The following is a 21,462-nucleotide window of genomic DNA, read 5'->3' as shown; positions in this document are numbered from 1 at the left end:
GCGTGGCATGTGTACACATGTGTGAGTGCCGCGCAAGTTGTTAGAAGTCTCAAAAGAAGTGAGCAAGGCGAGCAAGTACGCGTCTTGTAAATTTAGTATCAGAGATAAAAAAAAAATTCAAAATCGTCAAAGACCATTTTAGTAGTTCTTAATATTTTTCAGTACGGTAGTGAGAAATCTGGGGCATGGCCATGGACGACCTTCTTGGGAGTTAGCTCCCAATGACCGTCAATCGGACCGTAGTAATTAAGATTTTGCTGTATGGTGTATGGGGAGTTTGCGAAGAAAATGCTCTTTCAATGAGCACGTGGAGAGTGCGGAGTGGTTCGTTTCACGACCCCGTTTTTCGTTTTGGACAAGGCAAAATCGATTCCTATTACAATAGGCAGCTAAACAGCATGGGAAACAATCAGGAACGACTTCATAGAAAAGAGGAGTAGGATTAGGAGTAGAAGGAGATCAGTGCAGCCTCCTCGGCCCATTGATGAAGACTTCTTTTTGATGAACAGTTTGTCCGGCTTAATTTCGGACACTTTTTGCATTTAATGCAGTAATTCTTTCCTCAGAGCAGTAGCAACGAGCTTAGAATTCACCACCAGTAACCCAGAGATTTAAACCTTGGATTGAAAGTAGGTCCTAAAATTTCATTTTAGCTTTTCCCAAACTAAAAGCATTTTTTTCACGCAGTTTTAGGGACTAAGGATATTGAGAAAGATATCAAGATAACTCAGTGAATTAGTGTATCAAGTAAACGTGATGGATCCCCAATAAGGCGCCGAGAATTAGGCAGACATACCGAACTCTAACTGGGGCTTTTGGCTGCCAGCTCGCCATGTCCTACTCGTCCCTATTTGAATTACATGATCCAAATGAATAGTTAAGAAATGCAACACTGCACGATGGACTAAGACTGTTGTCACTGAAAGAATGGTTAAACCATCAAACAAGACGAACATGTTAGTCAAAAAATTAAATACAAAAGCGGTGATAAACATAATAAAGTTGCGCATTTTAGCTTGACCTAGCATATGAAACGTCAAGTTACATAAAATGCGCAAGTTTATTATGTTCATCACTGCTGTTTGTATTTTATTTCTGATCAAGCTACGATGGCTCAAGAACAAAAGTCTTAATGTTAGTCAAAACTTCATTAACTCAGAGTACAAAATCTATCAATAATGTTAACGTTAATCAAAATATATATAGTAAAAAGATGAATAATGAAAGGCCTACGAATGGTACGTCCTGGTACAGCTTTATGACTAATACGGGTTTTGAAGCCTTCTAATTTACTCGGGGATGGGAGAAACGCGAAAAAGGGCGGGAGGCAGGAGGCAATGATACGGGAGGCGGGAGGTTCTGACCCCCCTGTCCCCCCACTTTTTTCCTAGGGCTCCCTTATGCCACCTATTCTCTTAGAATGCTCCCTTACCCATTGTTATCCCAGAGCGTTGACCAACAAAGACTCCAATACTGTCATTCAACCCATTACCCTTGGGGCTATTTTACCCACTTTCCTAAAACTAAGCTAACTGTTTCCCGAGGGTTAAGCCACGATTATACCACCCGGGGTAATCTGTACGATAATCGTGACTGGATAGGATCAACTCGTTCCAACCATCTCCGATACTGACTAATTTCACCCAGACCTGTCTACAGTTATCTAAACAATTTCCCCTGAACCATAATCCCCGCTCGACATTGCTATTTTTTAATCATTAGCCATTCTTCCAGAGGTATGACACTAGACCTACGCCCAAAGCTTAGCCCAAACCCATTCCCCCAGGACAAAGTTTCTCATTTCCCATGGTTTTCCTTAGCTGCTAGCCATCCTCCCAAGGATTAACTCTCCATCTACACCTGGAGCGTTCTCATCCAGCCATTCCCCTCTGGACTATCTTATCCATTTCCCAGGGTTATATTTACACCTTAACCATTTCTGTAGAGATATGATATCCTATCCATGCCCCAAGGATATCCTACTGGGTTGTTGGTGACGTGTTTATTACAATGTAACGGTGTATTTAATATACAGTAAAATCATTATTTTTTTTATCCATCATTACTGTAAGGTGTAATACCGTAAAAAAGTTGCTCCTCTAATCATAAATAGACAAATAGAGGGAATAACGATTTTCTCTGGAACGCCATACTATGATAGTCTAATATAAAAAAATGCTGGTTATTAGCCCTTTGGGATATTGGAAATTATTAAAGGGTTATGGTTGGGCTTAACGCTGGGGGCTTGTTTATTCCCAGGTCTCCAGAAATGGGTGGGTGAGAGGTGGCTTGTTGCAAATCATGAATTGAGGACTTATATTAAATAGGAATATAAGTTTGTTTTCTTTTCAGGAAGCTGGCCCTAGAAGTGGGATGTGTTATTCCGGCATTTTACGATTCACGCAACCAGTAACGAAGTATAAAGACTATAAACATTTCTGAACTTTATGAACATTGTAAATGGATACTTAGTCACAATCCAAGTGCATTTGCATGTTTAACACAATTATTCCATTAACTAATGTTCATTTGATTTCCAACTCAACAATTCCACAGATAATCGAGTTACTGTTCTGGTCCTTAATGTCCGCTTTGAGCTTCAACTTTCCAGCCGGGAAGTCCGGGGAGATGAACACAGTGTAGACAAACTCGACTTGCTCGCCGCTCTTCAGGGGACAGGTCAATCCATGTCCTTCACAAGCATCAGGGTCTGGGAGAGGTAATGGTACAGGCACTAATCCAAAGATAGCATAAGCGTAAATCTTAGCAGCTGTGACAACTTCCTGCGGGGTAAAGTTGATGGTCACCGTTTCGTTACCTCCACGTTTGAGAACGCAAGGTTCTTGATCACAGGGCGTCACATCAATGGAGGTGATCTCTCCGAGCTCTTGTTGCTTACAACTATCAAACTTGATTTGCTTGGAGAGAACTGTTGTAACTGTAAGGAGAAGTACCAGGGGAAGAACTGAAGCCTTCATCTTCTCTGGGATAGGCTTAATGTGCGCTTCAATCTGTCTCACTACGAACAACGGGAGTTTGAAGGAAGGCACAGGTCATATGATTAAAGGTTTTCTGTCAACAGCGTATTGTTTCGCAATATTACATTAATGAATAATTGTTCTTCTTATATTTAGGATATAGAAATAAGGCGCCGGCGGTAGTATACTAAAGCACAAGAATTACTGTTTTTTCACGATTTCCTAACGCTGCATTCACCGATTGCCACGATTGTTTCATTCAATAGACAGAATTCCCAAATATTTTAATGTAATGGGACGTCTGCGCCCAGGCAAACATTCCTTGTTGTACACCTCTGGACAGGGCAGGGGCGTGAATGGGGGGGGGGGGGGGGGAGGAAGACAGGTATACATACAATGGCATTTTACCACGGTTCTCATGTCCTTCTTTTTTAATTCCCTTGGTAATAAAAACATCAAATAGAAACACAGTGGTAGAGTTAAGAATAGAACTTAAGGGGGGATTCTACCTAAATTTGAATGAAATTTGAAGAGGTTTTAAGAAGGGATAGAAGAAAGAAAATTATTTTTGGAACACTAACAGACAGTTGATACCCACGCAAGAACACCCCAGGTTTCCAGTGGACTAACTTGGTGTCCGCCTATTAATTATTAACTTCAAATTCTAATTTTAAATCTTCATTAAATCTTTAATATTTGTTATTTCTCTTAATTTTACCAATCCTTCTAGAAAAACTATCTCCTCCCAAATATACCCAAAAATCACCCAAAAATTTACAAAACACCCCACAACACAAATTCACGGGATGAGTGTAGAGTATTTGGATTACTTGAAACGCGAACGAGATATTTCCATTAAAGCCATGTCAAGTGGCGCTTGAATCGCGTGAATCGCGTGAATCGGTCCCACAAGACCTGAGCCCCGGTTCTAGTTCTGTTGCTCCCGGGGCGTGGAGATAGTACTATCTATAACGGACTATACGGGAGGCTCCACCCGAAAGGAGTTCCTTTTCCAGGCTGGAGGTAAGGGATAAAGGTTTCAGGCGATTTCGGGAGCTTAAGCATATTAAAGGATAGGGAAAACTCTCATTTGAAAAGGGCCTTTCAAAATATTTCGAACAGGACAAGCGAAATTAATGGTGGTATTTTTTTTTTCGGTGGTTAAGTGAAAGGGGTACCATTTTCTATGGAAGGTACATGAAAGGGCTACTTTTTCTGTCAGCAGTGGTATATAAAAGACAAGGGTCAGCCCTGGGAACAATGTTGGGCAAGGGTTTGGACCTCGGAGTGGAGCTTCACTGTATAAAACTTTCTTGAGTACTCCTCCCCCCTCCCCTTGGGAATGTACTCCAATAACAAATGCCAAATTTTGTTTCTGCAGGTGTTTCACTGAGGGCCACGCAACCACTGAACCTTTCAATTCCAACTTATACTATGTACATCTCTTGCCTTCCTCTTACCTATTTATTCCATTATTCGAGATGGTTCTTTTGGGTGAGACGTTACTTTTAGGATATAAACGTTGGGACACACTAGGGGAGATATAGCAGAGGTATGAAACGGGGACAGGCGCCTTCGTATGCACTGAATGGGAGGCACTGCAGGGACAAATGGTTCGTTTCTATTTGAAAAATTCTCAATTCAAGTGATCTTTTGGCAACATAGGTAATTTGTTTACTGCAGTTTTTTCGATCCCTTAATGCGTTTTGTGAAGGTTTCATTTGTTTTCGGGTTTTCGTTGGCTGTTGTTTAAAGGGTTAAATTGGGTAAACTTCGTTACAAATACTTTTCAGTGTTTAAAAAATGTCGATCTGTTAAATCGTATGTATCAATTGCAACTGTTTTAGGCAACCCAAGTTTATTTAGTGAACCTATCTTTGCTCAGCAAAACCACAAACGGGGGGCATATTGTCTTTTATTGTGTTACAAAAATGAAAATAAAAGGCTTTATTTACACTTCTTTATAACGGGGGAGACCAACCTTTAGGAAGAAACTAAGATACGCTTTTTATCAAACGGCCTAAAAAGTGACTGCCAAAAAGTTCTTCCCAAGACTACAAAAACTGCCACAAAATCTTTACAAGAAAAAATTCCCACGGTTCACTAGCGTCACGCTGAAAACGCCTTCCCACCTCCCTGTTAACTGCACAAACCTGAACAACTACAAATCTGAAAACTTTCAGTAATATTATAGGAAAGAGGGTATCCGTTGACCATCCCATATCCAAGCTCGTTCCCAGGGCTTTTCCCGCCCTTAGTAAAATTGTGAGGCTGTACAGGGCCCAGGTTTCCTCTGGTTATAGACTATAGTTCTGCATGAAGACAAACCCGCGCTGGTTTGCCCATTTGGTGAGGAGCCCATAATGCCGGGTTCCTGTGCTTGCAGTCAGGAGCCCATAACCTGGAGAGTGAAACTTTCCCCCTCCCCTCCCCGCGACCGGGCGTATTCAAAGACCAGTTTATTTATAGACAGGTCTTTTAGATTACTTTTTTTCCTCAAAAATGAAAGTTCCAATGATTGTGCTCGTGTCTACGTAAGTAATATGATATTTGAAAGAAAAAAAACTAGCAGCCATTTGTTCTTTCCACTTTTAAAATATCCTACTCCCTTCTGGTTAGCGGGGCCCCTTTGGAAGTCTGAATTCGCAGGAAATTCAATTTAATAATAACTAAGTCTGTGAAAACGCCGTAACACAAATACATGACAGTTGCCGGCCCTGGGTAATGGGCTCCCAGGACAAGTTGTTTGAAACGCGCTTAATGCTAACTCGACGATTAAAAGTTAACGAAGGTTTTCGTCTTGCTCGTTGAAAATATTTCATTAAAGGTAAAGAAGAAAAGTCCAAATCAAGAGTGAAAGAGGAAAATATTTCGAAAATATCTTTATTCATTAGTAAATAAAGTAGAATTGAAGTTCACGCCAATCATAGGTTAACTTATTGTGCTTTGAAGCCTTTGAACAACTGGCCCTGACTAGAAGTGTTATGTTGTATTATATTGTCACTTTTTTATGCAGCGGCTCGCAGGTCGCAGAGATATGTCTAGAAATGCAGGCAAATGCAAAGCCGAGTTGCACATCTACGCGTCTGGGTCAAACAAGAGAGTTGGGGGAATAAAGGAGTCGAGTGGAGACGGAAGTACAGTGGGCCTCGACAACGTTGAAAAAGCCATCAAGCACGCAAACAAATTCACCAGACGCCATGGTCTCCTCAGTAACCTACCTTGGAGTATGGATGCCCAACGACAACGAACATGGGACTTTGACGCAGGATGAAGTCATCAACTTCGGCCGCTTTTTTGCCAGAACTGAGCTGAAAGAGAGCGAGATTCCATGGTCTTTGAATGTGCTTGACCGATATTACGACACCAGTACCAGTGAATGGATAACCTGGGACAAAGATATAGCAGGAAGAATTCTAAATATGTGCCAGGTGCTAGATAACATTCAGGGCTGAGTTGCTCGAAGCATGGTTAGTGCTAACCATTGATTAAGAGGTATTAAAACCTATAGGTTGTCATGGTATTTAACCCGGGTTAGCGCTAGCCATGCTTCGAGCAACTGGGCCCTGGAGGTGATGTAACGGATAAGTGTGGAACAGCCAGCTTCTCAAGGGCTTCATTACTTAGCTGGTTCAGTCATCTTGATCCCACACATTGAAATGATAACGTAAGCTAAAGACACTACATCACATTGTCTTCAATTTTTCATGTTAAGTCAGTTATTACATTTATAATGTTCTTGAAAATAAAGTAATAGCTTTGTAAGCTTAATCAGTAAGGTACGTAGATGACGAAGAAGTGGCAAAAGATCATATTAAGCGAAAGTGCAGTTAAGGCTGGGGAAATTAAAAACGGTTTACGAAAACACCATGATCATTTTTAAAGCTCAAATAAGGCTTTATTTGCAGGTACAAACCATTTTTCGTTTGGTTGCGTTGTAAGGGCTAGTAACATAAGTTATGCTTTCAAAATTACGCTAAAAGTTAAGGATCCGCATCAGTCGGAAATATTAACGAAAGCAATGACTTAAATAAAGTTTATAATTTGGACCTTAACGATTTTGTTGTTCAGGTGTTTGTCTGGCATCTCATACTAATGAGATTCTGTCTGTCTATTCGTTTATCAATAATAGTATTGCACGTGTAAATGCTTATATATTCGTTGTCTGTAATTTATGAGTGCGTGAATGTTTAATCATACCTTGACCGGATCTCCAAGATGTCTATCGCTAACATTGTTAAAGCTTTATAACGTTACATGGTTACAGAAGTGGCTCGATCGATGCATATGCGGCTTTTGTTCTCACGCTACCGGCACCGCACTCTCTCGAAAAGTCAAAGAGCTCGTCAGCTCTAAGAACGCAATACCTATTGAAGCCAGAGAGCAAGGGAGCTGAAAGCAAATGCAGGAAGCCACAGCTTCAGAATCCGAGCGACAAATGATGAACAGCTTTGTAAAAGACGTGGATGTATTAGACTTTCATATCCGTGATAAACAAACGTTCTGCGATCTCAGCTCACTGCAGCTAACTTAAACATGAAATCACGAGAAAAGACTGAAATTAACGGATCCTATGTCTTTACAGATAACATTTACTTAGCATAACCTGAAATCTTGCAGTTAATCTGAGCTAATAGACATAAACAAATGCCATAGAGCTAGCGTACAGCATCCGGCAGAACGATCTCGCTACTGTTTTTACTGATCAAAAGGCGAGAAAAATCTCGTAGACGCGTACTCGGGAAAGCACTATCCTGAGCAGTCTAAGGTACATTTAGCGACCAGCGGGAGTCGTCGTGTTTGGCCTGTCACGATCTAAATATCGAAATCAATTATTGCAACGTCGCTGAAAAAAAAGGAAGCGTGTGGAAGTAGATGTGAGAACATTAGAGTGTCATTTCAAAAATGGATAATTTATGTATTCATTTTCCAGCTTCAATCTTCCTTCAAAATTTGATATTCTATTTTCCTTGCATAATCGTACCCATAGCTATAACACAGGCATACATTTTCTATTGGCTTACCATATTGCCGGCAAAACAAATATCAGACAATTTTCTGTTTTCTTTCAAAGCCCAAAATGTTTTAACGCTCTTAGTTCTGATATCACTAGCTCTACATCTATCGCGTCCTTCCAAAAAAAGTTAAATGATTTCTTTATTGAGAACGGTGTTAATTTTTTAACATACAATTTCTTCTCTGATCTTCTGCCTCTTGCTCATCCATGATTAAAGTGCCTGGTCATTCAATTTTGTATTTTGTGAGGAAAACTTATTTCATGTAAGCCTCGTGGTTTTGTTTAGGCTTCCACGCCATTTTCTTTTCTTTTCTTTCTTTTTTTTTTTTTTTTTTTGTACTTTCGACTTGAAAACCTGTATTTTGTATTGTATTTTGTAATGTGTGCAGTATGGCAAAATAAAAATGTAAAATGTATATGTAACAAAGAATTTAAGAAGGTGACGTTCAAGTAGCTGCGCTTCTAACTGTCATTGGACCTGAAGCCAATGAGAACGTGGCATCTATTGGCTACCGAGAAAAAGATGCTAAGAATGTCATCCGGAGGATGTGGCAATTACTTTAATCCGAGAAAGAATATTCCGTGCGAGCGCTATCGTTTCAATTCACGACAGCAAGATCCTGGTGAATCATTTGATCGCTACGCAACTGCACTTCGCCAAATCGCTGATACTGAGTGCGTTTTTGATGCTATCACGCCTGATGATATTCAAAGAGAAGATTATCTTCGGTGTTGCGGAGAATAAAGTTAAGGAAAGGCTTCTGGGTGAACCCGAACTTTACCTTGCAAAGACTCTAGATCTATGTTTGTCATACTCCAGAGATGTTTAAAGCACATATTAAGGCCATGAACCATAACTCAACCCATCCAACGTTCACTTACTCGAGCAGAACAAGTGTTGAGAAAAAAAATTCGCTGCACAAACTACCGTCTGTAAATCAACTTCGTTAACCTTGTCGATTCTGTGGAACAAAGCACGGGGGTAAACGTGTATTGTAACGTGTCAAGCTAAGTGCAGCAAAGAAAACCCTTTTACAAAGAAACGCACCCTTTCTAATACCTCCCATAGAATTTCCTTACTTGAGAAAGGATGAGTTCCCAGTTTTCAAAGTCAGTTCGAAGTGTCAGCTAACCGGAGTATTGATTCAAATTTGTGACACTCTGAAAAACGATTCAAGATTGATACCGGAGCGCGTTATAACATTGCCTGACCGCAGGGTCAAGGCTGCAGCGGACATTTTTTTTCTCTCAAGCCGGATTTCTGCTGGTTGTCGTCCACAACTTCATAGAGGTGGACTCTCCGCTCTCGTCTGAAACCTCTAAGTAGGTAATGAGAAGCTATTCAGTTCAGGATGGTGATGGTTAAAACACTGGCCTACAGTCCATAGACTACCCAAATGGACTACCCTAAAATGTGCTATCCCTAAAAAGTATTGTTTATTATCCAAAATGAGTACTATTTAAAGAAGTTGCTATTATACTTGCATTGCACGTACCTTGTTTATTTTCGTCTCGTACGTGCACGGTACTCATGGTATACTGCGATTTTTAACATAAAATAATTCAAATAAAGTTTTGACTTAGCTCCACCCCGCATGAGTCTACGCTTTTTGTGTACAGCGGTTGTTCATTAAGAACACTTATCCAAAATGGCGGCTGCGGACGTGCTGAACAAACTTAAAATAAACAAGGTTACGTGCAATGTAGCTGTGAAATGTAAGTATAATAGCAGCTTCTTTAAATAGTACTTATTTGGAATATTAGTTTTAAGGATAGCCCATTTTATTGTAGTGCCGTAGTCCACTTGGGTAGTCCAAAGGGGCATCCCCTATGATATTTAGCAAATGTCAGCTGTTTACAGATGCAATTTTTAGAACAGCTGACGCTGCTAAAACTGTTTCAGCAAGTGTCAGCTATTGCCAGAAGAACATGCAATATTAAGAACTTATTTAATTGTTTGTAAGCTCTACAGAAGTTCATTCTTCAGTCAAGCTTTCGTGCTATAAATTCTGTCGCTGAATGCTCAGAACACTGGTTGGTCATGGATGTACCTTACAAAAAACGTGAAACAGAAAGTACAAGTTTACATGCCGGGACACAGACTGCTGCAGCTAAATGCCCAGTGAGTGAGCTTTTATAAGGCCAGTTTGATTATTTTCCTACCTTGTTTTATATTATTAGGGTTTAACCTCGTTAATTAAAAACCTGTAAACCTCTCTGCTGGCGTGAAAGAAATGATATAAAAACGTTGAAACAGTACAGCGAAGGAAAACAATAACATACAACACAAAGGAAATCCTGTCAGGTTCTTACATCGAGGTAAACCCATTATTAGCTTACAAGCGTTGGTCAGACTTGTCTATAATTTGAGCTTAAATCAGGGCGCAATTTTTCCCGTGCGCAATTTCCAGTTGTAGCTGGTATAATTTTGACAGTCTTTTGAAAAACAATAACAACTGTGACAATAACTTTTAAGCAATGCAAAATGCTTAATTCAGCTTACATTTTCTGAAGCAATGTTTAACCATCAACTGAGTTTAATATATGTAATATATTGAATAGTGGAACTGTAGATCAAGATGTTGGCATGTTCCTGTTACCTTGCTGATTTATAAGATGTAATCAGCAGACATTTTTTGATTTACTTCTTATAAAGTCAGACCAATCCAATCTGTTTCACTTGTACAGGTCCAAATTGTTTATGGGTACCAGTCCCTTGGATAGTTCGGTTATTTTAATATTCTTCGAGATTGGTGAAGTGATGGCCGACTAAATACACCCAAATCATTTTGACACACTTACAGGCTGGTCTGATTATATTACAGATGAGTACTAGCATGCAATGCAGGTGCCTAGATTTTGGCACTAGTGCCTCCCCCTCCCCTCCCCTCATGTCAATTGACCCCTAGGTAGTGGATCTGCTGGTGACCTTAAGTAACCTTGCCAATTTCAAAGCTGAATGAATTTCTTATTTGGTATAAGTAATTTACATAGAAGCACATGTACAGTCAGCCAAATACTATTTTAATATTAAAATTTTAAAATAGTAATCATTTCAATGTCAATTTCTCATTGAAGTATTCTGGAGCAGTATCCCAGTATTTCAGCACCCAGTCTTTGCTGAATAAAGAGGTTTTGCTGGATCGCATAAGAGGTACCATTTATGGAAACTGCATTGGAGATGCCATTGGCCTGTTGACTGAGTTTATGACTAAGACAAAAGCCATGCATGTAAGTCTTTCTTAAAACTTTCAATTCTGAGTGTATATTTTTCAATTATTTACCACCAAAATGAGCTAAAAATATACAAATCTGTATCATTATTTTAGTAATTTTTCTCAAATTTGTACAACCAGGAAAAATTGTAAAATGAACAATTGACAGGCTTGTAAATAATTATTAACAGTTATAGTCTATTTATTTAAGACTAGACTACAGTGAAGGAGACCTAGGACCAGATTGACGAAGCACTCCCTAAAGTTAAGAAGTATCCTAAGTATTGCTTCTTGACAAAAGTCTGTTACATATCAGGGCTCGAAATAACGGCCGGTCAACGGACAATGTCCGGACTGATTTGGGAGTTGACCGGTCAACCTTTCGTCTTGCCGGTCATGTTGACCGGTCACATTTGATCGTTTTGAAAATGAAATAAATTAAAATTTCCATGCTGTTCAGTTAATTCAGTTGTAGCAAGTCGCTGTGTATTGTCATTTGCGGAACTTTAATCTGAAATCCTGGGTGAAATGCAACAAGAACCGTTGTTTACAATCTGGGCATTGAAAACAGACATCGGGGTTCACGCACTTCCGGTCACAAAGTTAAAAATAATTTATTTTCTAATTCACTTTTATTAGTTTATTTTCAAGTTTTGCATTTCTCCCTGCATATAAAGTAATTCCTCAGCCCAGAATAAATATAATCAAAGTACAAAAGCAAAGGAACTATACTTTATAAAACCAATATTTATTCCAATCTTCGCAAGTTTATCTGTGTGTTTATCTTTGGCGTGCGTAATATAAACATAAAAGGTTATACAATGATAAACATCCGTGAACCTGAATCAACGTACAAACATTTTAACGTTTGCCAGATATTATTGGCCTATAGAGATAACACAAAATGAAGAACATTCAAGGAAAAACTGGTTGTGATTATCATGGAACGTGTTACAGAAAAATATATATATCTAAAGATTTGCAAGTTAAATAAAAGCCGGATGTGCGTACAGTACGTCACGTCACGGGAACCCGCGCAGCAGGCATGTGATCATATGTTGATAATCGCCAACTTCTTTGATTCTATCCTGTGTATTGTAATGTTCCCGAGTGATGTAATCAGTCTTCTTGTGTGAAGTAATGCCCTCGAATATCTAAAAAGTACTTTACTGTTAGTGTACTTCAACAGCTCAAAAACACAATGTACGGAAAGAGCTTCTCGGTTGTGTGCCACACACAAAAGCTTGAGATGTTTGTGTTGCTTAAAGGGAGATATTTTATAACTTTCCTGAGAAATTTCTTGGCAGTTGTCAATAAATAACATTTCCAGACTTTCAAATTTTACCATATTTCTTGAACACTTGATGTGTCTTCCGGTTCCAGCACACCCAAGTTAAATGCCTGGTTACTAAGCTTTTCTCGATGAATCTCTTGTAATGAGGAGTAAAACATGGATTACTGGCGGAGTTTTAGGATCAAGATCTCACACCGTGATACGTACACCAGAAATCATTATATTTGGAGGCATTTACTGTGCATTTACTTATTTACAAATTTAATGTATACGATAACGATATTTAACGTACAGTACGTATTAATACACATACACTGTAAGCTTATTTTCATTTTGCTGCTGTAATTTACTTTTATTGTTGACAATGAGTGCTTTAAAGTGCTCTAACTTTTTTGGAAATATATAACGCCAGTTTTGGTTCATGGGCCCCTGTTTTAAGAGTTGTTTATTTTATATAATTTGACCGGCCAGAAACGGTACGTGACCGAGCTAAAATGAATTGGGCCGGTCATCGTGTCCGGAGACTCTCCGGAAATTATTTCGAGCCCTGCATATGGATTAACAATGACCTATTGTTGAGAAACAATACTTATTATCTTTACTTAATTAGGAGGGCTTCATAAATCTGGCCCCTGCTCTCAACCGTTATTTCATCTTAAAACTGTGATTAGCCCTAATTAGCTTGAGTGATGCTTAATCCTCCCACTACCCGCTCCCCCCACAGTCTAGATAGCGTTAGGAATTGTGAATTCCTTTGGACAAGTAATAGATAGTACTTTCTCAAATTTAAAATCTTTAGATTTATGGTGGTTACCATAAGAAAAACAAATCTAAAGCAGCGATGGCAGAACCAAAGATGCCAAATTTAGAATACTCCATGAAGTACAGGGACTCCCACCGCCGGAGGTATGATTTTGGGGACTGGACAGATGACTCAGATCAAATGATCCTGATTTTACTCTCTCTACTACATAACAATGGAAAGGTTAGAGTGCTCAGTTTGTTTGTTTTGAGTTTAAATTTACTTTAGTTTATTTTTAACATTTGCCTTCAGTAGAAAAGGATAAAGCCTTAGTATGAGCCTTAATAGTGGCCCATTATAGTAAGAGACAGAACTCATCCCAGTTTCTGTGGTCCCCATGATGGGATGCTAGTCCATCACAGGATACCCAGCATGAAGTGACTGGGAGTATTACTACTCCCCCCAGACCATTGCAGGGCACCCATCATGAAGTGACTAGGAGTATTACTACTCCCACTGGACCATCACAGGATACCCAGCATGGAGTGACCAGGAGAATAAAATTATTACTACTCCCCCATGGGTGGGATGTTAGTCCACCACGAGGCCCCCAGCATGAAGTGACTAGGAGCATTACTACTCCCCCCTGGATGGGATACTAGTCCATCACAGGATACCCAGTATGAAGTGACTAGAAGTATTACTACTCCCTCATGGATGAGATGCCAGTCCATTGCAGTTCTAATTCCATCATCATAGTCAGGTGCATGCAAGGAGTAAAATTTGTGATGCCCTCCCCCCCCCCCCCTTCACTCCCCCTGTATGTTACAGGTAGTACGAAGAGAGATTTAGAATCGCGTTGCAAACGGCAAACGTGAGATTCGCGTTTATGTCTTCTTGAAAAGAATGAGTACATAGGTAAAAACAGGTTAAAAATAATTCTGGTCTTTCATGCTAGCGCAAAACTAGTCAATTTTACTGAGAAACTGAAAACAGCGAGCTGCAAATATAGGGTAAACATGGTCACGTGGTCATTTCGGCCGTTTGCCGTTAACGTAATTCTAAATCTATTGAATGAGTCAGGTCAAGTATCTGCCCTGTTTACTGAGCAAATCGCTTATAATGGATGTAAAATTAACTGGGGGTTTAATTACATGTAACAAACACTTGGTTAGTAAAATTCCTTAGTTTTTAGATCAGTTTTCTTTTGACTGGTTGTTTTTCACTCAATTAACAGGTGAGTCCTTTGGATTTTGGTAAAAGGCTTAAAACCTGGTCAGAGAAAGGTTTTAAAGAACTGGGTGATTCTGGTAGACAAGGAATTGGTCGCACCACGCGTGACGTTCTGCGTCACCGCCTGTTCCATTCTGATCCACATCAGGTATGTCAGTAGGGTTGTCTTTAAATTCATTATTCCATGTTGGAAATGGCAGCTATCAGACATTGTCCAACCACTGTCTAAAATGTCCAACTGATTCATAAAACGTCAGTGAGGGCAATATTTCCTGAAGGAACTGAAGGCTCGTGCAGTACCTCTAGTATTAACCTGAGCCAGAAAATAACACCAAATAGGCCTTATCACGGTTTTCGACGCCATTTTGACGAGTAGGCAAACACGTCTTGAAATAACAGTGTTTGTATGGAAATCCGATGTCAAGTAATTTTCATAAAACATCGCTTCTCAAAAATTCATGAATTGGAAATTTTAGGCACTATGCAAAGGATTTAACAGAAAATAACTGAGGAATGTAGCTGTGCTAGAAAGCATCTAGTTGAGTTTTGACATTTCCTTACATTTGTCTGTATAGCGAACCATCCGTGAACTGCTACTAAAAATAGGTCGCGGGAAAAAAATACAGGGAAATGTATGGAAAGTTCAAAACACAACTGGACGCTTTCTGGCACAGCTACATCCCTCCAATTTTTTTCTTAAAATCCTTTTCCTACCCCCAAAAGTTTCCAATTCATGAATTTTTCAGAAGCGATGTTTCATGAAAATTATTCAGTTGACATCGGATTTTCATACCAACACTGTTATTTCAAGACGTGTTTGCCTGCTCGTCAAAATGGCGTCAAAAACCGTGATAACGCCTATTAATGAGCTAAAGTGCAATTTAATTACCAAAAAACAACTCACCCCCTTACTCTGCACGTGCATTACAGTTTTTGGTACATTTCTTTGCCGTCACTGCACGACTTGGCCTGCCAACGCAGACGTATGTCGCCGGAAATACGTCTGCGTTTCCTGATGGGACGTTTTACGGGACGTAAACACACGACGACGATTTTTTCTTGCTCTTTCTAAATTTGTGCCCCATTCACACCAAGGGTTAAACACGTTTAAAAGCTGTTTAATTAAACACAGTTTAAAATTTTTTCCTTCAAAAAAGCTGCTTTCGGATTTTTGTCGACTACAGATTGAGCACAAATGAAAGCATAAATTAAAGTTTATTTGAATCCCATGTCAAAGGCAATGGTTCAGCTTTCTGTTACCAATTTTCATTTTGTTAAACCTGGTTTAATTGAACATGTTTTGTTGGTGTGAATGGGGCTTTGGATGCGGCCTCCAAAAGTTCAACTCCAGGAAATTTCACCAACATTTGACATCTAAGGCGAGTTAGAATAATCGAATTCATTTAAATAGTGACGTTTTCGCAGGCGTCGTCGTCGTCGTTACTAAAGCTCCCTAATGTCGACTTGATTTTTAAACAAATTCCTCTAACTGGTACCATAAGAAATATAGATAGAACAGTGAGAGGAAAATGCATTTTGAAATGAGTTATGCTTGTTATTGTAGGCAGCCAAAGACATCTGGGAATCAAGTGGCCGCTTCAGGGCAGCAAACGGGGGTGTGATGCGCACTTCAATTCTCGGGATACATGACTTTGGAGACATTGATGCTGTGATAGCCAACACTAAGGAAGCCTGCCAGGTCACACATGCAGACCCAAGGTGCATTGCATCATGTGTTGCCGTGACAACAGCAGTTGCATTGATGTTACAGGGAAAGCATTCAAAGGAATCAGGGAATTATGATATTGAGGCGGTGATAAGGGATGCTTATAATTATGCCCGTGACACACTTGAAACGGCACCAGAGGTAATGATAATTATTACATGTAATACTATAAGGTTTCAAATAGAAGAAGACCCTCGCAGTTATTTACGCAACTTAAACAGTCGTTGCGAAAAGGCTAAAAAAAGTTCAGGCTTGAACGGGATTCGAACCTATGGCCTCTGTTGCCGGTGCAGTGCTCTACCAACTGAGCTATCAAGCCAACCGGGAGCTGGTCATATTGTGAGTTCGTAATATACCCGTGGATGATGAATCGAAGGTGGATTACTGTCGCTCGCCAATGGGTGAATCAATTACCGCCACAATTGCCGTTACAAACTAGTAAATACAAAGAATAAAAGGACGGTAATTTTTCGGTAGTTCTTTCACGTTACACAGCAGTGGCAGGGCCAAAAGATCCAAGTAAGTGCGTTCGGTCTTGTTAGAGGAAAAACCGAGGACAAGATAAGTCTATTTCCTCTGATTAAAAAGCCTGAGTTACTGAGGCCCCATCCACCTTAATGCGTTTCCGTTCGAAAACGCATACTTTTTGATGCGTTTTCGTCTAACGTCAACACTAAAACGCCGATGAAAACGGTTTTGAAAGTCAGACTTTTAAAAACGCATCGTTTTGGAAACGCTTCTTATCTAGTGTGGACAGGTGCAAACGGAAACTTTTGAAAACGGTGACGTAAAAAGCGTCACATGTCATCGGTTCCAGCCCAAATTGGAGCATCTATCAACTTTAACACATGAGCAATCCCAGATCTCAGCCGTTTTGATCGTTTTCAAGCGTTTTAGTGTGGATTGGTGAAAAAGATACGAAAACGCTAGTCTGGATGAAATATTTTCTTTCGTTTTCGCCGGACACTTTTGTAAGCGCGTAAGTGTGAATGGGGCCTAAGTATGCTAATTTCTCTTGAACAGAAAGACGAACTAAAGAAGTACATGTATGCAGAGACCCTGGCTGATCTAGAGCTGGACGGAGATGGCAAAATAGGGTATACATACAAATGTATGGGGGCAGGATTTTGGGCTCTGAGGCAGGACGACTTCCGAACTTCATTAGAGGCCATCACATTTGAGGTGACTAGAGCTTAATTTTATATTTTCATTTAGTGTTATAGCTGGGAAACAACAAGAAAGAACGAAAAAAAGAGTTTTAATGTACGTTTAAGTGAAAACAGGAGGTCTTGTCTGGCAGGTTGCACTTCTCACTGAGTTTACACTCTAGTCACCCGTTGAGTTTTGTTTTCGTTATCTCCTAGCTCTTTTCTCGTTCATGGAAAAAGCCGTGTATGTTATGATCATTACCTGTGAATTTTTATGAGTTATCCAATTACCACCTGACAATTAAATAAACTTGTTTTCTTCTGGGCGAACTCACCACTGTCTGATCGATCGCATTTTAACAAATAGTATTGAGGGGAGGGGGAATGCTGTTTAGGTGGAAGAAATATATTTCTTTTCTCAGCAGAGGTGCACAAGTAAGCTTTACTATGGGCGAATTGACTGGCACTGAGCGTTAACTGCTTTCTGTTGTTTGTTTCTAGGGAGGGGATGCTGATACTAATGGCGCGGTAGCGGGAGCCTTGCTTGGCTGTAAACTTGGTGCCAGTGCTTTGCCTTCATCTTGGCTCAATGAACTGAAGCACAAAGACTGGTTAGATGAACATATTAGGAGGTAAGTTGGAAAAAAAACTCACTCGTGAAAGTTGGTTTACAAACTTAGTACAGAAGCGATTTCAGCAGTCTAGTAACTTGCACCTCACAAAGATATCAGTAGAACAGACAAACAATAGACCAACGAGCATTAGAGTAACGATAAAAACAATCGACCAACGCAGATTTACAGATAACGTTCAAACGCACGGAGTCAGTGAAGAATTTTATCGTGTCAACAGGTGTACTGATAGGTCAGTCCAAATGTTTTTAAGTGTCTCGTTTACTTTGTTGAATCAGGAAGCCAGTGGTCTCTATTTTTTGACCCGACACCTCTATTTTATTTGGAATACTGCGATGACAATTAGACCGATAGACAAAAGAGAACTAGACTAGCAGTAGAAAGATGTAAACCATCAAAATTACTCGATCATTCTTTTGAGTCTTTACAGCCAATAACAGGAATTCTTGACTTAATTGACCAATTGGATGATGACAGTTATTACAGACAGAACGTTCTACTATCATTTAGATTAGACGACAGATGAGGATTTCCAATCAGGTTGCTGAAATGTTGTACAAGGTAGCCAACTACAGACCTTTCCAGGAGAATTCATAATTGCTCATTTTCTATCCTTAGATTCCTAACTCTCCTTGGCTTAAATGAACAAACGGAAGAGAAGAAGAAGAAGCCAAAGCCTTAATTAAAAACGTTACTTATCCTTTAGTCACATTATCTGCGTGTTCAAAACATAGGCACGCGATGCGTGCAGACGCGAATATGAGTTTGGTCGCAATTTTGTTATGGGGCAGATTTAATGACGATGATGATGATGATGATGATGATGATGATGATGATGATGATAATAATAATAATAATTGATATTTAAACAGGGTAATCCCTTCAGTCGCAGGACTGGTATCAACGGGGGCCCTGTATAATATAAAATAAAAAGTATGTATAAATTATATATATCTATCTAAGCTAACTATTTAAAAAGATACAGCAAAAAATGTCGTTCAGAAGCTAATAGAGGATAGTATTCTCATAGTAATTAAATTAGATTAAAAAAAAAAAAGGTTCTAAGGATAACGTAAGAATAAAAAGCGGAAATAGCCTGGAAACGTTCCATTGGACACAAAGTCTTAATGTTCATTTGAAGACTATTTCTCCCAATGTTCGTTGCCAGATGGTAGTAACTCGTTCATTATGCACCCGAGCAGCTATTCCATGTTATAGATAGCATCAAACGTTTTAACTAAAAGAAAACAAGAATTCTCTAGGTGCGTTACAACCGGGCTGTCATAATTTGTGTTCAAGACACGAATATGAGTTTGGTCGCAATTTTGTTATGGGGCAGATTTCTCCCAGTGTTCGTTGCCAGATGGTAGTAACTCGTTCATTATGCATCCGAGTAGCTATTCTATGTAATAGATAGCATCAAAGAGTTTTAACCAGCAGTTGGGCTCCCGTTTTAACTCAATACATAACAAGAATCCCCTAAGGGTACCACAATCGGTCCGTATAGACTGTTTACGGTCCCTTTCTTGGATGGCGAGGAAGTGATGGAAAAAGGCAAAAAATGACCTTCAAGCGAGTGTTTCGCCAGATAAATCCATCGTCCGATGATGTCACCGGAACACTTTACTTCACACCGAAGCACACTGAACCTTACGCAGGTCCAACAAAAATGTAACTTAATAATTAAATTCGCTTTCTCTCAATAACTTCACGATGACTCCAACTCATTTAGACACTGTAACGTGGCCGAACTATCCAGGAGCCAATATTTTTAGGTCGTCTATGTAAAAAAAAAGAGTGCAAGAGAATTATACTTTTAAGGACATTTTAGAGGTGTTTATTACAGATTTTTTTTTTATTAGGAGAAAGTCCATCCACGTTGAGTCCACCTTGTGAAACAGTCTCTACCGAGAGCACAAGAATATAAATCTAGCACATGCAATGTCAAATCGTTTCTAAAACGCGTGGTAAAAGCTGATACCTTTAAAAGAATGGTATATGCTTTGTTTGTATTTGGTATAATTTTCAAATATTGTCAGTCGATATGTGTTAAAATTTGAATATTTCCTTTCTTTTCCTTTCTCTTGTCAATTTACACACGGCCCCTCAAGCTTTACACACTTATGGTGTATAATAAAGGTCATAATCCACCGTATTGAAAAACATGGCGACTGGCTACATTTACCCATAATTCTCAGCGTACGAAAACCCTAAAAACGCTCATAAAAACGCACAGAAAAGTTCTAAAAAACTTCAAACCTAGCATACACAATGTTATTAGTACAGGGACGAATTTCGCCAAAAATATGGCATTATGTGTTCCTGTTTGCTGTGTTAGGTTCGCAGCTGAGGTATTGAGAAACAGTCTAGCCAAAACACAGACAGACTAGCAACTCACTTCGAAGTGAAACATGAAATTACTGAACAATCGAGTCAAATTTCGAATAGCTCACGTTTAGAATGTAGTACATTCCAAAAGAGAATGGACTGGTTCTAAATGTTCAAACAACACATTGTAATCGCAAATGGTACAGCGTAACATGAAATAGGTTAGCGATGCGTAAAAAAGCTGAATATGATGTCGAACCAGTGGCACAGCATAACAACCGGTCGAGCATAACGTCATATGGTACAGCTCACTGAAGAAATTGTTTGACGATCCATCGAATGTTTCACTCTAAACGGCAAAGCGGTTTAGTCTACCGTGAAATAGTTGACAATAAGGACCAGATTTGACTACGAGTACGAGATTAAGTACGAGTTCGACTTTTCAGATCTAGTTTGCGTTTTTTAGATAACCGCTTGTCACACTAATCTTGTTTCTTGGGTCTCCTTATCCACTGGTAAACAACGAGAAGGAGCGATAGTTCTGGGAATGTGACTGATTTGAATTTAAAAGTCGTCCTCGTGCTCAATCTCGTACTCGTGCTGAAGTCCCTAATGGTGAATGTCTGAGAATGACGTCGAAACCATAAAAAATACCAAATAAAGCAACAGCCAAACGTGAAATGGAACAGCGATCTGCTGGGGGTATGACGTCACATGTTGGCCAACGGAGAGTATAGCATCACACTTGATTGTGAAATTTCAGTGAAATTCGGCGCGAAATTTCAGAGTGAACTCGCAGTCGCTGTGTACAAATACAGCCAACGTGATCGGACTTTGAAATCGTCGCTGATCAGTCCCGGCTTGTTTTATCACTGATTCAACAGAAGTCGCTTCCGAAGCACTTGATGTGAACATTGGTCTCAAAGAGAATGATTATTGAATGTACGGTATTCGATGCCATCTTGGTTGGGGTGTGACTAAACACGGTTATAGTAACAGCAAATGTCTGTGTTTTTAAAAAAATAATCACCAGACGAATGTCTTATTACCAGTTTGTTCAGGGCACCCTACACTTTTTTCGTGAAGCGTGATTGGGGCTATTTACATTTCTGAGAACCGTGAGTGGAGCCTTGCCTTGTTTATTCAAAT

At 39.6% G+C, this 21,462-nt stretch overlaps 2 protein-coding genes across 2 annotated transcripts; one reads left to right on the top strand and one right to left on the bottom strand.

The window, feature by feature from the left end:
- Window positions 1-2,525: 2,525 nt before the first annotated feature.
- LOC146489462 (NPC intracellular cholesterol transporter 2-like) lies at window positions 2,526-2,978 on the bottom strand. The gene has a single exon (XM_085110871.1). The coding sequence runs from the start codon at window positions 2,976-2,978 to the stop codon at window positions 2,526-2,528; it is 453 nt and encodes a 150-aa protein (XP_084966997.1).
- Window positions 2,979-9,644: 6,666 nt separating this feature from the next.
- On the top strand, window positions 9,645-19,810 carry LOC146489461 (uncharacterized). Its single transcript, XM_085108919.1, has 9 exons — window positions 9,645-9,711; window positions 9,960-10,117; window positions 11,074-11,226; window positions 13,304-13,489; window positions 14,484-14,627; window positions 16,044-16,346; window positions 17,229-17,387; window positions 17,855-17,985; window positions 18,604-19,810. Exons 1-9 carry the CDS (start codon window positions 9,645-9,647, stop codon window positions 18,665-18,667), a joined length of 1,365 nt encoding a protein of 454 aa, XP_084965045.1. The 3' UTR covers window positions 18,668-19,810.
- Window positions 19,811-21,462: the final 1,652 nt, after the last annotated feature.

Source organism: Pavona decussata, unplaced genomic scaffold, assembly GCF_977016875.1.
Source record: "Pavona decussata unplaced genomic scaffold, jaPavDecu1.1 SCAFFOLD_6, whole genome shotgun sequence".
Taxonomy (NCBI): Eukaryota; Metazoa; Cnidaria; class Anthozoa; order Scleractinia; family Agariciidae; genus Pavona; species Pavona decussata.
This window is presented reverse-complemented; position numbering and strand designations above follow the sequence as displayed.